General features: G+C 34.2%; 5 protein-coding genes across 13 annotated transcripts in view; 4 read left to right on the forward strand and 1 right to left on the reverse strand.

Moving 5' to 3' along the window:
* LOC122529644 (dihydrolipoyllysine-residue succinyltransferase component of 2-oxoglutarate dehydrogenase complex, mitochondrial) overlaps positions 1 to 3027 on the forward strand; it is a 4111-nt gene extending 1084 nt beyond the window's left edge. The window contains exons 2-10 of one of the 2 annotated variants that reach the window (XM_043655955.1): positions 116 to 140; positions 288 to 339; positions 505 to 575; positions 656 to 783; positions 863 to 1045; positions 1076 to 1201; positions 1294 to 1469; positions 1592 to 2042; positions 2115 to 3027. In XM_043655955.1, the coding sequence (XP_043511890.1) occupies positions 116 to 140; positions 288 to 339; positions 505 to 575; positions 656 to 783; positions 863 to 1045; positions 1076 to 1201; positions 1294 to 1469; positions 1592 to 2042; positions 2115 to 2249 (1347 nt within the window). In that variant the 3' untranslated portion in view covers positions 2250 to 3027. Of the gene's footprint in view, positions 1 to 115; positions 141 to 287; positions 340 to 504; positions 576 to 655; positions 784 to 862; positions 1202 to 1293; positions 1470 to 1591; positions 2043 to 2114 lie in introns of both variants that reach the window. The other variant, XM_043655954.1, reaches the window with a different exon arrangement.
* A 340-nt stretch (positions 3028 to 3367) lies between these two features.
* On the forward strand, positions 3368 to 5452 carry LOC122529646 (26S proteasome regulatory subunit 4). Its single transcript, XM_043655958.1, has 5 exons — positions 3368 to 3521; positions 3835 to 4396; positions 4474 to 4860; positions 4929 to 5164; positions 5242 to 5452. Exons 1-5 carry the CDS (start codon positions 3519 to 3521, stop codon positions 5374 to 5376), a joined length of 1323 nt encoding a protein of 440 aa, XP_043511893.1. The 5' UTR covers positions 3368 to 3518; the 3' UTR covers positions 5377 to 5452.
* LOC122529655 lies at positions 5451 to 6460 on the reverse strand. Of its 2 annotated transcripts, none has more exons than XM_043655972.1 (3): positions 6359 to 6460; positions 6011 to 6103; positions 5451 to 5861 (listed from the first exon to the last, which is right to left on the reverse strand). In XM_043655972.1, exons 1-3 carry the CDS (start codon positions 6359 to 6361, stop codon positions 5469 to 5471), a joined length of 489 nt encoding a protein of 162 aa, XP_043511907.1. In that variant the 5' UTR covers positions 6362 to 6460; the 3' UTR covers positions 5451 to 5468. The 2 variants fall into 2 exon arrangements, with proteins under 2 accessions (XP_043511907.1, XP_043511908.1); XM_043655973.1 differs by having other exon boundaries at positions 6352 to 6376.
* LOC122529650 (probable DNA-directed RNA polymerase III subunit RPC6) lies at positions 6056 to 7528 on the forward strand. The gene is made up of 4 exons (XM_043655966.1): positions 6056 to 6309; positions 6454 to 7072; positions 7152 to 7313; positions 7389 to 7528. The coding sequence occupies exons 1-4, from the start codon at positions 6230 to 6232 to the stop codon at positions 7461 to 7463; spliced, it is 936 nt and encodes a 311-aa protein (XP_043511901.1). The 5' UTR covers positions 6056 to 6229; the 3' UTR covers positions 7464 to 7528.
* Positions 7529 to 8002: 474 nt separating this feature from the next.
* LOC122529636 (bromodomain adjacent to zinc finger domain protein 1A) lies at positions 8003 to 15118 on the forward strand. 7 transcript variants are annotated; one of them, XM_043655934.1, is made up of 14 exons: positions 8003 to 8488; positions 8893 to 9031; positions 9112 to 9326; positions 9395 to 9605; positions 9688 to 9917; positions 10016 to 10689; positions 10762 to 11226; positions 11284 to 11774; positions 11845 to 12618; positions 12695 to 12909; positions 13017 to 13201; positions 13379 to 13492; positions 13858 to 14209; positions 14757 to 15118. In XM_043655934.1, exons 1-14 carry the CDS (start codon positions 8376 to 8378, stop codon positions 14935 to 14937), a joined length of 4359 nt encoding a protein of 1452 aa, XP_043511869.1. In that variant the 5' UTR covers positions 8003 to 8375; the 3' UTR covers positions 14938 to 15118. The 7 variants fall into 7 exon arrangements, with proteins under 7 accessions (XP_043511869.1, XP_043511873.1, XP_043511870.1 ...); XM_043655938.1 differs by having other exon boundaries at positions 14769 to 15118; XM_043655935.1 differs by having other exon boundaries at positions 13020 to 13201.
* Positions 15119 to 15231: the final 113 nt, after the last annotated feature.

Genomic DNA, 15231 nt, shown 5'->3' on the forward strand with positions numbered 1-15231 from the left:
TATATATATATATATATATATATATATATATATATATATATATATATATATATATATATATATATATGTGTGTGTGTGTGTATACAATGTACATGTATTGATATATTTGTTCCAGGTTGTGAGATCTTTATACAGTCAAGGTAAGACTACTAAATAGAAATGGAATAATAAAAAAAAATTGGTGAGCTATGTTGGAAATCTAAAAATATTATCTTTATAGAGAGGCATATCAACGTTGGGGATTACCATGAACATAAACTATTAATTGTATCAAATCATTTTTGTAGGGCACATTCTATTTATCCACACCCAACATGTGGTCAACAAGAACTCACGATTGTAAGTTGGAGAATTATATTAAAATGATAAAGTAACCTTGAAGTATAAATATTTCTTAGTTTATAGTACTGCTTCATAATACTGCTTGTTTAGGATGAACTGTAATGTAAATCATTAACCTGTTTAACAAGCAAATTTTAACATGTACTCTTAATTTGCATCCAGATGTACAAAATATAAGAAATTCCACTGTTGGATAGACCAGGCGAGACATATTCATTCGACGTCTTCATTATGTAAGTCAAGAAAAAGAATTGCACGTTCAACGTTGCTAAACACGTAAATTTTTCGCATAATGCACGTTTGTATGTAATAGGGGAAATAAAGGAAGTTGTAGTGCCAGCATTTGCAGAAAGCGTAAGCGAAGGAGACGTCAGATGGGAGAAGAAAGTTGGTGATCAAGTTAAGGAAGATGATGTCTTGTGTGAAATTGAAACAGATAAGGTATAAATAAATACATAAATGAATTTAAAAATCATAGGTATATTTCATAATCTGCAAGTTTACCATCATCCTTTTACAGACTTCAGTTCCTGTACCAGCACCAGGTCCTGGTGTAATAAAAGAGATATTTGTCAAAGATGGTGAAACAGTAAAGCCAGGACAGAAACTATGTACTATTGACATTGGTGCAGTTGGAGCACCACCAGCTGAAAAACCAGCTGAGAAGGCTCCAAGTCCTCCTGCACCTAGTGCAGCACCACCACTGCCATCAGCACCATCTCCTCCATCTCCTCCACCACCACCACCACCTCCACCATCAGCACCACCTTCTACAACTATACCTCCACCAGCAGCTAAACCTACACCTCCACAAGCACCTGCAGCATCTATGCCTGTTGCAGCGATTAAACATGCTCAAGTGCGTATAATAATCATGCGAACATAAGTAAATATTCTTTCCTTCCTGTTATAAATTCTTTGTTATTCATAAAAATAAATGGAAATTTTTAGTCATTGGAAGGTGCAAAGGTGCAACTGCCTCCTGCTGACTACACACGTGAAATCATTGGTACTAGAACAGAACAACGAGTGAAAATGAACAGAATGCGAATACGCATCGCAGAACGATTAAAAGACGCTCAAAATACGAACGCTATGTTAACTACGTTTAATGAAATTGACATGAGGTTGTTATACGTTTATCATAACTGTCATTGTTAAATTCTTCCTTTTTTTCGTCTCTTCTGTTGATTCTCTTTTGTTGATTACTAACTTTCTCTTCTCTTTTTTTCGTCTCATTCTTTTACAGTCGCATCATGGAGTTTCGCAAAATGCAGCAGGAAAATTTTACAAAGAAGTATGGTTTGAAGCTAGGATTTATGAGTCCGTTTATTGCAGCGAGTGCTTACGCTCTGAAAGACCAACCAGTAGTAAATGCTGTGATAGATGGCACTGACATAGTTTACAGAGACTATGTTGACATTAGTGTAGCAGTTGCAACACCAAAGGGTCTCGTGGTGCCAGTTCTTCGTAGCGTAGAAAACAAGAATTACGCCGAAATTGAAATCGCTATGGCAGCTATAACTGACAAAGCGAGGAAAGGCAAGATATCCGTCGAAGATATGGATGGTGGTACATTCACAATAAGTAACGGTGGTGTATTTGGCTCTCTGTTGGGAACGCCTATTATCAATCCACCGCAAAGTGCAATTCTCGGAATGCATGGAGTGTTCGACAGGCCTGTTGCAGTGAAGGGCGAGGTAAATCGTCGAAAATATCGAAACAAACTGATATTCAAATAGTTTTCGTATAATCTCTTTTATAATTTTCAGATTAAAATTCGTCCAATGATGTATGTCGCCTTAACGTACGATCATCGATTGATCGACGGACGCGAGGCTGTGCTGTTCTTGAGAAAGATCAAAGACGCCGTGGAAGATCCGAGAATTATTTTAGCTGGCATTTAAGCCTCGTAAATATTTTTATCGAGTCGCTTCAATCACGCCTTACATCATGTTCAGAGCATTTTGTACATGTTGTATTATATTCTGTTCGTCGAGGCTTTTTGCCTCGGAAAACATATTCTCAAACACTTACTAACCATTGTGATAAAAACGAAAGTAAGAAAAGAAAAAAAATATTGCACGAATAAGAGACATCTCTACTTGGAAGGCTCTATGTTACTAACCAAGTATTATTTCGATTAGTTCGCGTCTTAATGTACCGATAACACAAACAACGTACGATATACAACAATTCTTGCATCGTAACGTTTTTTAAACATCAAATAGAACTTTGTCTGAAAAGAAAATTCTTGTTTCTTTTTTTGTTAGTATTTTTTGCGGTTCAATCATGAGATGGATTCTGTAATAATTGAAAGAAATTGAAGCAAATTAAGTGCTGCACATAATGTAGAACCTGTTGCTTCAAAGAAGCGTACGTACATGCAATGCAATAAGGCTTATGCTCTACTAATTGGCCTCGATAGAATTTGATTATATTTCTTTTAAACGTTTTACATTATTATTCAATGCCCTTCTTTTGTAAAAATTATACACACGACCGTCTCGTTTTTAACACGGTCGTTTGGAGCAATCGTTTTATTGTTTTTAACTCTTCTTACTCTGATTTTAACGGCTTTGAACGGGATGTTACGAAAAGAAGCGATAACTGAAAGGCTAGAGAAAGATACTTTATTGCAAAGATAAGTGTATCGAAGTATTAAAATAAAATTTCACGAATCTACATGTTGTCGATATTGTTAAATTATATCATCACAAAGGCTTATACATACGTGATGCGTGTGTGGTGTTTCTTTGAGAGAGAAACACATCGTCTGAACACGTGAAGTTGAACAAAAGATATTTTTCACTTTTTTCATATAGAGTCACTTTTGCAATTTTATGGTGATTATTGTCGAATACACGAATCGTGTAAACTATTCGTAAATAAAAAAAACATGATATTTCAGTTTATTATTTGATGTTATTGTTGCTGCTGAAAAATTTCAATAATACAACTCACGCATAGTTGGAATAATTTCAATAATAAAAATACCTCTCATTATCAATTTTCATCTTGTACGTTAGATACGCCAGCAATTTCTGTACTTTCAAAATATATCGAATTATTTCGATATACGTACTACGAGAGAGATATCGAAATCGTAATCGATTCAGCTGTTGTAATGGGGATGACTTCGCCGTTTCGATTCGTGATCAAACAGTGAATGCAAAATGGTATCCTCTTGAAATTTTCTTAATTATTCGTAAATTAAGCAACTTGCTAAGCTTCAAATTTCACTTGATCTAACAAAATTTCCAATTGAACAACCATTGTTGAAAGTTATCATTTCCTTTCGAAACAAATGTATATCTTACCGTTTGACATTTTAGGTTATTTCAATTAGTGACTTACTTTGTGATGAATTTCACACTCAAATTGGAACTTGTGCTTCCATTTTCTTTTTTTTTTTTCATTACATTATTAAAAGTGTTGTGCGTTTCAAAATTAGAATTATTTTAATATTTTCTTTTTTCTTTTTGTAAACAGGGACAAAATCAATCTGGTGCTGGTGGTACAGGAGGTGACAAAAAAGATGATAAAGACAAGAAGAAGAAGTACGAACCACCTATTCCGACAAGAGTGGGTAAAAAGAAACGGCGTACAAAAGGGCCGGATGCTGCTTTAAAGTTACCGCAGGTTACACCTCACACACGCTGTAGACTAAAGCTTCTGAAGTTGGAACGTATAAAAGACTACCTGTTAATGGAGGAGGAATTCATTAGAAATCAAGAGAGGCTGAAACCACAGGAGGAGAAGAACGAGGAAGAAAGATCGAAGGTTGATGATTTGCGAGGCACTCCAATGTCTGTGGGAACATTGGAAGAAATAATTGATGATAATCATGCCATAGTTTCTACATCTGTTGGCTCTGAGCATTATGTATCAATCTTGTCATTTGTGGATAAAGATCAATTGGAACCGGGATGTTCCGTTCTATTAAATCATAAAGTTCATGCTGTTGTTGGAGTTCTAGGTGACGATACGGATCCTATGGTCACAGTCATGAAACTAGAAAAAGCGCCGCAAGAAACTTATGCAGACATTGGTGGTACGAAATATTTATTATATCGTTATTAGAAATTTTCACGTAATGTTATACATCTACAAACATATCCGATTGTTTAGGACTTGATACACAAATCCAGGAAATCAAAGAGTCTGTAGAATTACCTTTAACACATCCAGAATATTATGAAGAGATGGGCATCAAACCTCCGAAAGGAGTCATACTTTATGGTCCTCCAGGAACTGGGAAGACGTTGTTGGCAAAAGCTGTTGCTAATCAAACTTCTGCAACCTTTCTGAGAGTTGTTGGCTCTGAGCTTATACAGAAGTATTTAGGGGATGGTCCTAAACTTGTTAGGGAGTTATTTAGGGTTGCGGAAGAACATGCTCCTTCTATTGTGTTTATAGATGAAATAGATGCTGTTGGTACAAAACGGTATGACAGCAACAGCGGTGGGGAGCGTGAAATTCAAAGGACTATGTTGGAACTCCTCAATCAACTTGATGGTACGGAAAGCATTTTAAACTAAAATATGTATATGTATTCTAGTAATAAAGTATCTCTATTTGTTTAGGTTTTGATAGCCGCGGAGATGTTAAAGTTGTTATGGCTACAAATAGAATCGAAACGTTAGACCCAGCACTGATCAGACCAGGCCGTATCGATAGGAAAATAGAGTTCCCGTTGCCTGATGAAAAAACGAAAAGAAGAATATTCAGTATTCACACCAGTAGGATGACTTTAGCACCTGATGTAAATTTAGCGGAATTAATTATGGCTAAAGATGATCTTTCAGGTGCAGATATAAAGGTAAGACATTGTATAAATGGCATTTAAATAGGAAAAGAAATGGAAAAGAATGAAGAAAGAATATTTTTGTCTTATAGGCTATATGTACTGAAGCTGGTCTAATGGCGTTACGCGAACGTCGTATGAAAGTTACTAGCGATGATTTCAAGAAATCTAAAGAAAGCGTTTTATATCGAAAGAAGGAAGGATCTCCCGAAGGATTATATTTATAAGAATATTACACTTGACATTCTTTGTTTACAATTAAAGCATAAAAATATACATGCTAATAAAAATATACAAGAAGTTTGTCTTGATTTGTAAATTAATTATTTAAATCTGGAACATCTTGCATTTTTAATATATCCGACTCGCTGATGTTTAATTGCTTTACATATGGTTGGAAATACTCGTACAACATTTGAAGAACTTGTACGGAGTATGATCTTTGTTCATCAAAAATTTGGTCGAAACTCTTTTGGTTTGTCTCGCTCATATCCTCAAGTTTTGTTGCACACATATAACACACGCCTTTTCTCGTTTTATCAAGAATTTCTTTTATATTTTGCGGGTATTCGACGTCTCCCGGTGTGGAATTTAACAAACTTTTAAACTTTCCTAGAATAAAAGCTGTCTGAAAACCTTCTTTGTATCCATTATCAAAACTTTCTTGATAAACAAGATCTGTCCCATCATCTATTCCTCTCCTGAAACCTCTCTTAAGAAAATAATAATATTTAATAGTATTTAAAATCGTAGAAATTTGGAATAGATAAAAAAATTATTATTCTATTCTATAATTTTACATTGTTGGAATTTTACATTAATTCGATTTACATCTGTAATTTTACATTGAACAGACTTTACCACTTTAGCATTATTAATAATTCGATCCCAGTCTTTAGCGGCAATATTCGAAGAATTTTCAATATCCGATTTATTTGGGGAATTTTCCATATTCTGTAAGCAACGATACAGTTGATGTAATTTTATTGCTACGGGTAAGTTACTGAAAGCATGGAAACATAACCTAGCAAATACTGAGAATAATCAAACGAATCGTATTTCTAATCTTATGAGAGCACGATGGAAATAGAAGCTGGCACTTCGAAGGAACAAGATGCAACTAACACGGACACGAATCCCTTCGAAATAATCGAACAAAAGTAAGTTTTCACTTCGTTTTACTAAAAATTAATGACATTTACCACGTACCATGGTCAATAGGTTAGATTATAACTATTACTCATGCATATAATATAATCATGTTATTACACAATATATTTGGAACAAAACATTTAAATTTCCAGAATACTCGCATTAGCGCAAGCAAGACCAAAGGGAATAACTGACAAAGACTTAATCATCGAAATGCCAGAATTGCCAGTTAAAGAAAGAGCTCAAATTATAAATAAACTTTTATCTCAAGGTCATTTTGATTTATTCAAGCAGAGCGGCTCCTTGTTGTATCGTTTGAAAGATCCTTCCAAGGCGAAGATAGCTAAGGGTGCAGACAACGAGGAGAAGATCGTGTATTCCATCATTGAAGAAGCAGGGAATAAGGGAATATGGATTCGCGACATAAGATTCAAGTCTAATTTAATGCCCACCCAGTTGAGTAAAATTTTGAAAAGCCTGGAGATCAAGAAATTTATCAAAGCTGTTAAATCTGTTGCGGCGAGTAAGAAAAAGGTGTACATGTTGTACAATTTGGAGCCAGACACATCCGTAACTGGCGGCGCTTGGTATCAGGATCAAGATTTTGAGGCAGAATTTGTTGACGTTCTCAATCAGCAATGTTACAGGTTCTTGGAAAAAAAACGAGAGCAAATGAATTCTTGTAGGGGCGGGCCGATCATGGCCAGAAACGTTACATTTGCCTCATCTAAAGAAGTATGGAAATTTATCTCTGATCTAGGAATAAGTAAGGTTCGTGCAACTATTACAATTTTTTTCTTTATCTTGTATCTGTAGATATTAAAAACAAAAGAAAAATATGGACTTGTAGGTGAAGCTATCCGTTGAAGATCTAGAGATGATATTAAACACCTTAGTTTACGATGGAAAAGTAGAACGTACTCTTTCAAGTGATGGAAGCATTTTGTACAGAGCAATAGAACCTCTGCTAGATTCACCTGGATTAATTAAATCTACTTGTGGTGTCTGTCCTGTAAGCTATTTCATTATTCTTTCTTCACATATACTTATTTCTGATTTAATAATAATAAAGATATTAATCATATAGGTAAGAAAACATTGCCATGATATTGGTGATGTTACACCTACAAAGTGCCAATACATTAGAGAATGGCTGGAATAATGTTTTGCAATAGAAACATGAATTAGTTGTTTATTTGTGTATACTTTACACATACAGTTACATAAGGAAGAAAACAAAACAATTGTACATAGTATATCTAATATTGTACATAATTTTGTAATATTAAAATTGATCATTACTATGTAATATTAATATTAGACAGAAACATTTTGTATTATTTTATATTTCACAAAATATATATTGGCACCTATAAACATATAGGAATTGATTTCGATTATTTTGCCTTGACCGAATTGCGAATATTTCCCGCCAAAATTTGTTACGCTCGTGTATATTTAGACCGGATGCCAGTTACCAATTTCAAAAAAATTAATACGTTACATTCATATCTCACGCGTTCCGTGATAAATATCTTCCATCGATAATATCGCGAGCGCTCGTGTAACAATTACACAAATTGCATTAACATTGAAAGAGAAGGAATTCGTTGAGTTAAAAATTTCGAATGAAATTTAACATTGTTGCGCGATCGTCGTTTGTTTCCCGCGTTTTAAACGACAACCGCGTGTTGGCCACATTGTTTCTTCTCGCTGGCTTCCGGCATCGAGATGCCAGATGTGAATGCGCGCTTCCACGAGCACCGTTAAATCGTGCTTTGTCATGAGATTCGAAATGTTTCGCGAGACAATGTTAGAAGTTTCGTGCTCACGGTGAACGAGTTCGGTGAGTTCGGTGACGACGAGTGAGTCAACGACGAGCCGACTGGCCAGTATCGAAAAGCAATCGAGACGTCGTACGCGTTCGCAGAGGATAGCGTGCGTTGCATGTGTTTGGCAGTGTTCCGGAAAGGAGTGTATCCACTGTCCCCAACAAGCAAGATTGATTTGCAATTCGCCAGGAACGCGAACCAGGACGTTCATCGGCGCGGCGGTACACCCGGAGCGTGTTGACATGCCGCTTCTTCGCAAACAGCCGTTCCAACGTCTTCACGTCTCGTCAGATTTCAAAGACGATGACGAGGTTTTCCACTGCGAGGTTACCAATGAAATCTTCAAGGACTACAAGTAAGACCATGACAGGCTAGGACAACCTTGAAACTCGTTATCTTGTTACGTCGTTGCGATTTCTCAGCCCGGCGTGTCTCGTATTTCTTTGACATTATCCTCATTGTTTCTCATCGTTTTCGATAAATACTACACGCTCGTGCGCTTGGTTAATTTTTTGTCACCGTACAACCGTTTGCTTTACATCGAACGGATGACGTTGAAAAATACACTAACTGTTGCTAAAAAATAACAAAGTATCTACATTGTGTACAGATACACGATATTATACATCTGTCAAACGTTGCATGAACGTAAAATTCATTAGCTTGTTATGCGTTTAAGTTTGGATTTCTCAAATGATTATTTTCTTTTCTGCAATATTAATAATATTGAATTTATACCGTTGTATTGTATGATTGCAGTGAATTTTGTGAGAGAATTATTTTATGCAACTCGCTCATATGGTCATGCAGCATAACTGGCAGAACTAACATGACCTTCGAGGAGGCTTTACAATGCGAAGAAAATGCTAAAAGAAGCCTTAAAGAATTTCCCATGGAGGTGACGAAATTTGATCACAGTTTTGCGACGTTACGTATTAAAATTTCAAATTCATTGATTATGTATATTTTGTATTGCAGCTGCGTATACCTATATTATACCTTGCCAGTAAAACAAACAGATCGTCCTTCAAAGAAATGATAGAGGATGTGTATCAGTTTGCGAGAGATCGTTATTTTGTAGGTGAAATGGTAGAAGCGAGTTTCACAGAAGATTCTTGGTGCGATTGCCATGTTCTGCAAGTTATTGCACCTTCTGAGCAGCAAATTAAATTGTACAATAAAGAGAACAGCAGGTAGAGATCTATTTACGTTATATATGTATGAGAATGCGCTCGTATCATAATGTAAGTTTATTGCATAGAAGTCCGCAAGAACAGCAGTATCATCCACCAGCAAAATTATTTCGTTATGAAGTGGAACAGTTAGACTCGGGCGATTCTGATGTTAGCCAACTTATGATAGTGGAAGCGGCGCAAGTGAGAAGAAGAAAACAGCATTACAGCAAAGAGCGTAATAAAATTTTTCTACGTCAGTTATGTGAACAGAATGAAAGTGGAATATGGGTTATTAAAGTTAGTACTAAAGTTATCAGAAATAACGTGGAAATATTATGGATAGGTACATTGATGAACAAAATATTTTATGCATTTCTAGGATAGCGTTTTACAGAAATATGGCATTAATAAAGTACGTTTTGATACTATATTCGCTGGTCCACCTCCGGATTTTACATCACGCATTAAAAAGCCTATTAAACACAAACAAGAATCAATAGATAAATTTCTTACTACGAATGTATCAAAACAGAAGCTAGTGGAGAAGCCTGATCCATTGAAAAAAGTGAATCAAGAAGGTGTGGACATAAAAAAGTTTCGAAAACCAAGGTAAAACAATGTTTATTGAATCAAGAATAGTATCTAACCGTAACCATTGTAGTATCTAATAACTAGAGATATATTAAAATTATAAAACTTTTCAATAGAACAAATGGAAAATTTAAAGAACAGCTTAAAGCGAAGGCTCTTGAAGAAAAAGCGAAACGCAAGGAAGAAAGAGTATTGAAAAATGAGCGTAAAAAAGAAGAGAAACAAAAATCAGCAGCTCTAGCTGCATATATAAGACAATGGAACAAGCCAAGAGAAGATCTTGAATGTGAAGATCTTTCTCCTATTCCAGAGGCTACGCCGTTCAAAAGTAGCATACCCAATGAAAAATTTGGCGATAGTGTAATGATTCTCGAGTTTTTAGAATTTTTTAACGAAGAACTGGAAGTTAGTGCATATTTTCCAAATGGTTTTACTTTAGATCTGTTGGAAAAGGCATTATTAGTGAAAGATACATCTGGACCCTGGAGTGATCTTCTACAGTTGCTGTTAGCAAACATTTTTAAATATCAAACAGATGAAGAGGATGAAATTCATGCTCAGGCATCTGATATAACGAGCGATGTTAGCACGAATGAAGGAGTGATATCAATGACAAAAGCTGTAAAACTTTCTACTATGGTATCTAGTTGGAGTCAGATACACCAAGGTTGCAAATTATCTGAATTGACGTTAGATCATGTAACTTTAAGTGAAATTTTAAGACAACATTTGTTATGTTCCGGAGGACGAATTGGCGACGTTGCTACAAAGTGGAGATATTCGCAAAGAGGTATTTATACATTTAGTATTTACATACAATTATGCTAAATTGAACGATTAATAAATAGTATATTCTTTATAGGTGGTTATACAAATCAAGATGATCCCGCACTGTTAATGAGGATAAACGAGGCATATATCTTAAGACTGTTAGGTCATCGTAATGTTCACGAATTTGAGTTAGATGAGAAGTTAAAAGTAGCCACGTGCTTGATAAACCAGTTGCTCACTTTTGCTTCAATACGAGACGTGATAGAAGAACGACGCGAAAAACTTCACCAAGCAAAGAAGGAATTGAGATCTTTCTTAATAGCTGAACAACGGAAAGAGAAAGAAGAAAAAGAAAAAATGAGAGAACGGGAGAAAGAAGGCGAAAGTAAAGCACCAAAGAAGATTACACGCGGCAGTTGTGAAGAGGAGAAAAAGAAAGAAGAATATGAAAATAAATTAAAAGAACTTCAGGAAGCATCTAGAGATGACAAAATGATGGTTTATTTAGGTTCAGATAGAGCTCATCGTAGATACTGGAGATTTTTATCAATACCAGGTAATTTTAATGGATGGAAAATGTAGATTCATATAAATTCCATGGTTTTTCTTATAGGAATATTCGTGGAGAACGATGAATGGTGGTCTGGTAACTGTCTTCCTGATGGTACACCTTATCAACCGGAATTATTAGATACAGAAGCTATGCATGCATACTTAAAAAATAAATTTGAAGATGAGTTTAGCGATAAAGAGAATAGTTTCAAGAAAGCAAAAAAGTCTCCTAAGAAAGTTTCGTTCTCTGACAAAAACGTCCTTAAATCTCCAAGGAAAGATATATCCCGAAAAGAATTCAAACAAGAATTATGTGACATTAGAAAAAATTTAATGGCTTGTACAGGGGATAAAGAATGTCCTGTACATTGTAAGAGATCAGAATTGAAATGGAGTTTCTATGGGAAACAGGAAGACATAGAGGTTTTAGTAAATGGTTTAAATAAACGAGGAATTAGAGAGGGTGAACTCAGAAATAATATTACACAAGAAATGACAAGCATAATGTCTGTGATTGAGGAATGTCCTAGGCATAAACTTAATCCTGAAGTCGTAAGTGTTATATTTACAGTATTTTTTGATTCTTTTAAAATCACTTTTGTTAAGTGAATTTTCGGTACAGTTTTCAGAACCTATCAAAGTGCATCCTAACAAAATCTCAAAGAAGAACAGATATGAAAATGCCAACTTAAATTTCCCTCCAGAAGTGCCAGTCGATGTCGTTTTAGAATTAACTCTAAGAGATTATATCTTAGATTTTGAAGATAGAGTGAAAGGAGGGGGTCTTGGAAGTTTGAAAGTTAACGATCGTGAAATATGGAGGGATATGATAAACAAAAGGAAATATGATAAACAATGCGATAAATTAACGTATGGTACAAATGAAGTTGAAACAGATATTCTTTCTGATGCGTCGTTAGACAAAGTTAAGAGTGAAACTAAACACAGTAGGCCTGGAACTCCAGATTCGGAAGTTGGAAGTATTAATATGAAAACCTACAAAGACTCGGGAAAATATTTAGGTCCACCAAGTGAAAATGAAATAGTTCCAGATTTTAAACAACAGTTGACCATTAAGCAAATGGCTTGCGCTATTTTACAGTTGTCCCAAGCTATTGAGCAAAAGTACTTACAGAAACCGTTAGGCGTTAGTGAGAAAGATAAAAAATCCGGCGAAGATACTAGGGAAAAATGGGAACAATCGCTCATGGCATCGACAAGTTGGTCTCAATTGTTTCTACACTTGAGTACTCTAGAAAATAGTGTTGCATGGAGTAGAAGTGTATTAAATGCTCAGTGTCGAGTATGCAGACGGCGACGAGACGGCGATAAAATGTTACTGTGTGACGGATGCAACAAAGGCCACCATTTGTATTGTTTACAACCAAAACTAACTGTAAATTTTTTTTTTAAATCCCTTTTTCTTAACTTTCATTGTGTTACTATACATAATATTAAATATTTATTTATAGAGTGTGCCGGATGGAGATTGGTATTGCAAGACATGTAAGCCATCGACTAAACCAAAAGAAAAAATTAAAAAGAGAACAAAATTTGAAGATGAATTCGAAGAAGACGTAATATTAACCAAAGAAACTCGACATAATCGTACAAAACGTGTTCTTGAAAGCGAGGAAGAAGAAGAGTCAGATGATAAAGAATTAGAAGAAGATAGTGATGATGATATGTACGTATTATTATTTTAAAAAATATTTGATGTCTCTGTAAATTATTATGATAGATATTATTAGGTATTAAGCAAAAAAATGCTTCAATAATTAACATATGTTCCAGAAGTAATCAACAAATAAATGTTTGCTCCATGTGCAAAAGCGGTGGAAAATTAATCAGTTGCGATATTTGTTCAAGCTTTTATCACGTAGAATGTTTAGAACCTCCTATAACAAGACCACCTCGAGGAAGATGGATTTGTTCAGAATGCAAGGATAGGAAAGACAGACGAGCAAATATGAAATACGGTAAATATTATAACACACTTTCAAATTCAATGGCAAGGAAATGCTATGACAAACTTTGAAAGTATTGCGCTACTTCATAATATTTTATTCATAATTATTTCGCGTTAACATTTTAGTAAATTTTAATTTAAATACTAATGTAATAAAGCAGTTTCTTAGTTCTAATTATGTTGTTAGTGAGGGGGCGTGAAAGGGAAAGGGACAAGGAGAGACTGTGCGCTGCAGCAGCACGCTCTCGCATCCATGGCTTTGCCAAGAGCCTCCTCACTACAGAATCTACAGACTGGGACGGTCTGTATTGTAACTATTCTCTTTTACGTAGTATGAGTACAGACTTTTTTTTTACAAATATGATAATAATAATAATGATAATATTTGATATAATAATCACATGACATATTGCTTTATACATTTGTTCGTTATTATTAAATTAGGATAAATTAACTTTGTCGCATATATGTGCAGGTAATTTCTTACGCTTCTGTAAAAGCAAACGTTAAAAGTTTATATTATAATTGTTTTTTCCTTTAACTATACTTATACTTTCTTTGATCCAATAATTTTTTTCAATTTTGCATTAATTATTTCAAGAAAATGTTCAGATCCTGACATTAATATTAACATTTAATTGCATGTAAATATATTTTGATATACAGACAGCAGCACGTCAGAAGATACTGAACCAAGACAAACTAGGAGAGCAGCTAAAAGAGCTGCTGAAATTGAACAAGAAGAAGATAAGGGAACAATCAAAGGGTGTATGGGAAGACTGCAAGAATTGCTTTCAGATATTAGACATCACAGAGATTCGTGGCCTTTTCTATCACCTGTTACAAAAGACGAAGTGCCAGATTATCATGATATTATTTCCAATCCTATGGATTTTGGTACAATTAAATATAAACTTAATAATAGCGAATACGAAACACTGGAACATTTCTTCAGCGATTGTCATTTAGTATTTAAAAATTGTCAAGCTTATAATGAAGAACACAGTTCTGTCTACAAGTGAGTATAAATAATATCAATATTTTTATACGTTAGTTCGGACGCCAGAGATTGCGAGATAAACTAATATTACTGATTAATATGCTATGTTCATACTGCAAGTGTTTAAACATTAACTTTATATCTGCTAACATTTTCACATTATATTATTTATGCACGTTTATTTATATTATTAAATCTAATTTGTATCTTTAACACTAAAAGATAGAAATGGGATTGAGTAGCATGCATTTGTAATTAATAAACATTTAATCATTCAGTCAACAAAATGTACAATAACTAAATATTACAGAAGCACAATATTATGAATAAATAAATAAATTATATTTCCTGTTATTAAACTAAATATTACAATGATCTAAATATATATCTTGAAATCATTATAAGATATATACTTACTACTTTCTACTATATACTTACTACTTCAATAGAATTGACAGAAATTATTATGATAAAATTTAGAACAATTCAGGATCAAAATCTTTGGCTTCCGAACATTTAAAATAGTACAGATTTTGAAAGTTAGGCTATGTCTTTTTAAAAATAGTTACGTATACAGAGCAGGTATCAGGTTGTTGAAGTACTACGAGAAACGATGCAAAGAATTAGGATTGATGACACATGAAGAATTACTACGATCTCCGGATGCAAAGAAACCGAAACTCGAAGAGAATGGTCTTTCAATTAGCGATGATGAAGACACAGAAAATATTCAAAAATCAAGATAGAGATAAAGTACTTTCTTTAAGCTGTTATATTTATTGATATCAATTTTTACTCCTGATACGTAAATTATATGTACCTTGATACTAAATTTGTACACAGATGTTGATACTAAATTTGTGTACAGATTCATGATTCAACAAAAGAAATTCTGTAAAGTATATATTATTAAAAAAGAAAAAGAGACTCCGTTTACTAAATATTAGAAAATATCGCATAGAATTTTATGAAGTTCATCCATTGAAAGAAATGATAAAACGCAAGCTTAAAAGTGTTTAAAGTATTTTCTTTGTAATTGT

This window comes from Frieseomelitta varia, unplaced genomic scaffold, assembly GCF_011392965.1.
Source record: "Frieseomelitta varia isolate USP_RPSP 00005682 unplaced genomic scaffold, Fvar_1.2 scaffold_3, whole genome shotgun sequence".
NCBI lineage: Eukaryota > Metazoa > Arthropoda > Insecta > Hymenoptera > Apidae > Frieseomelitta > Frieseomelitta varia.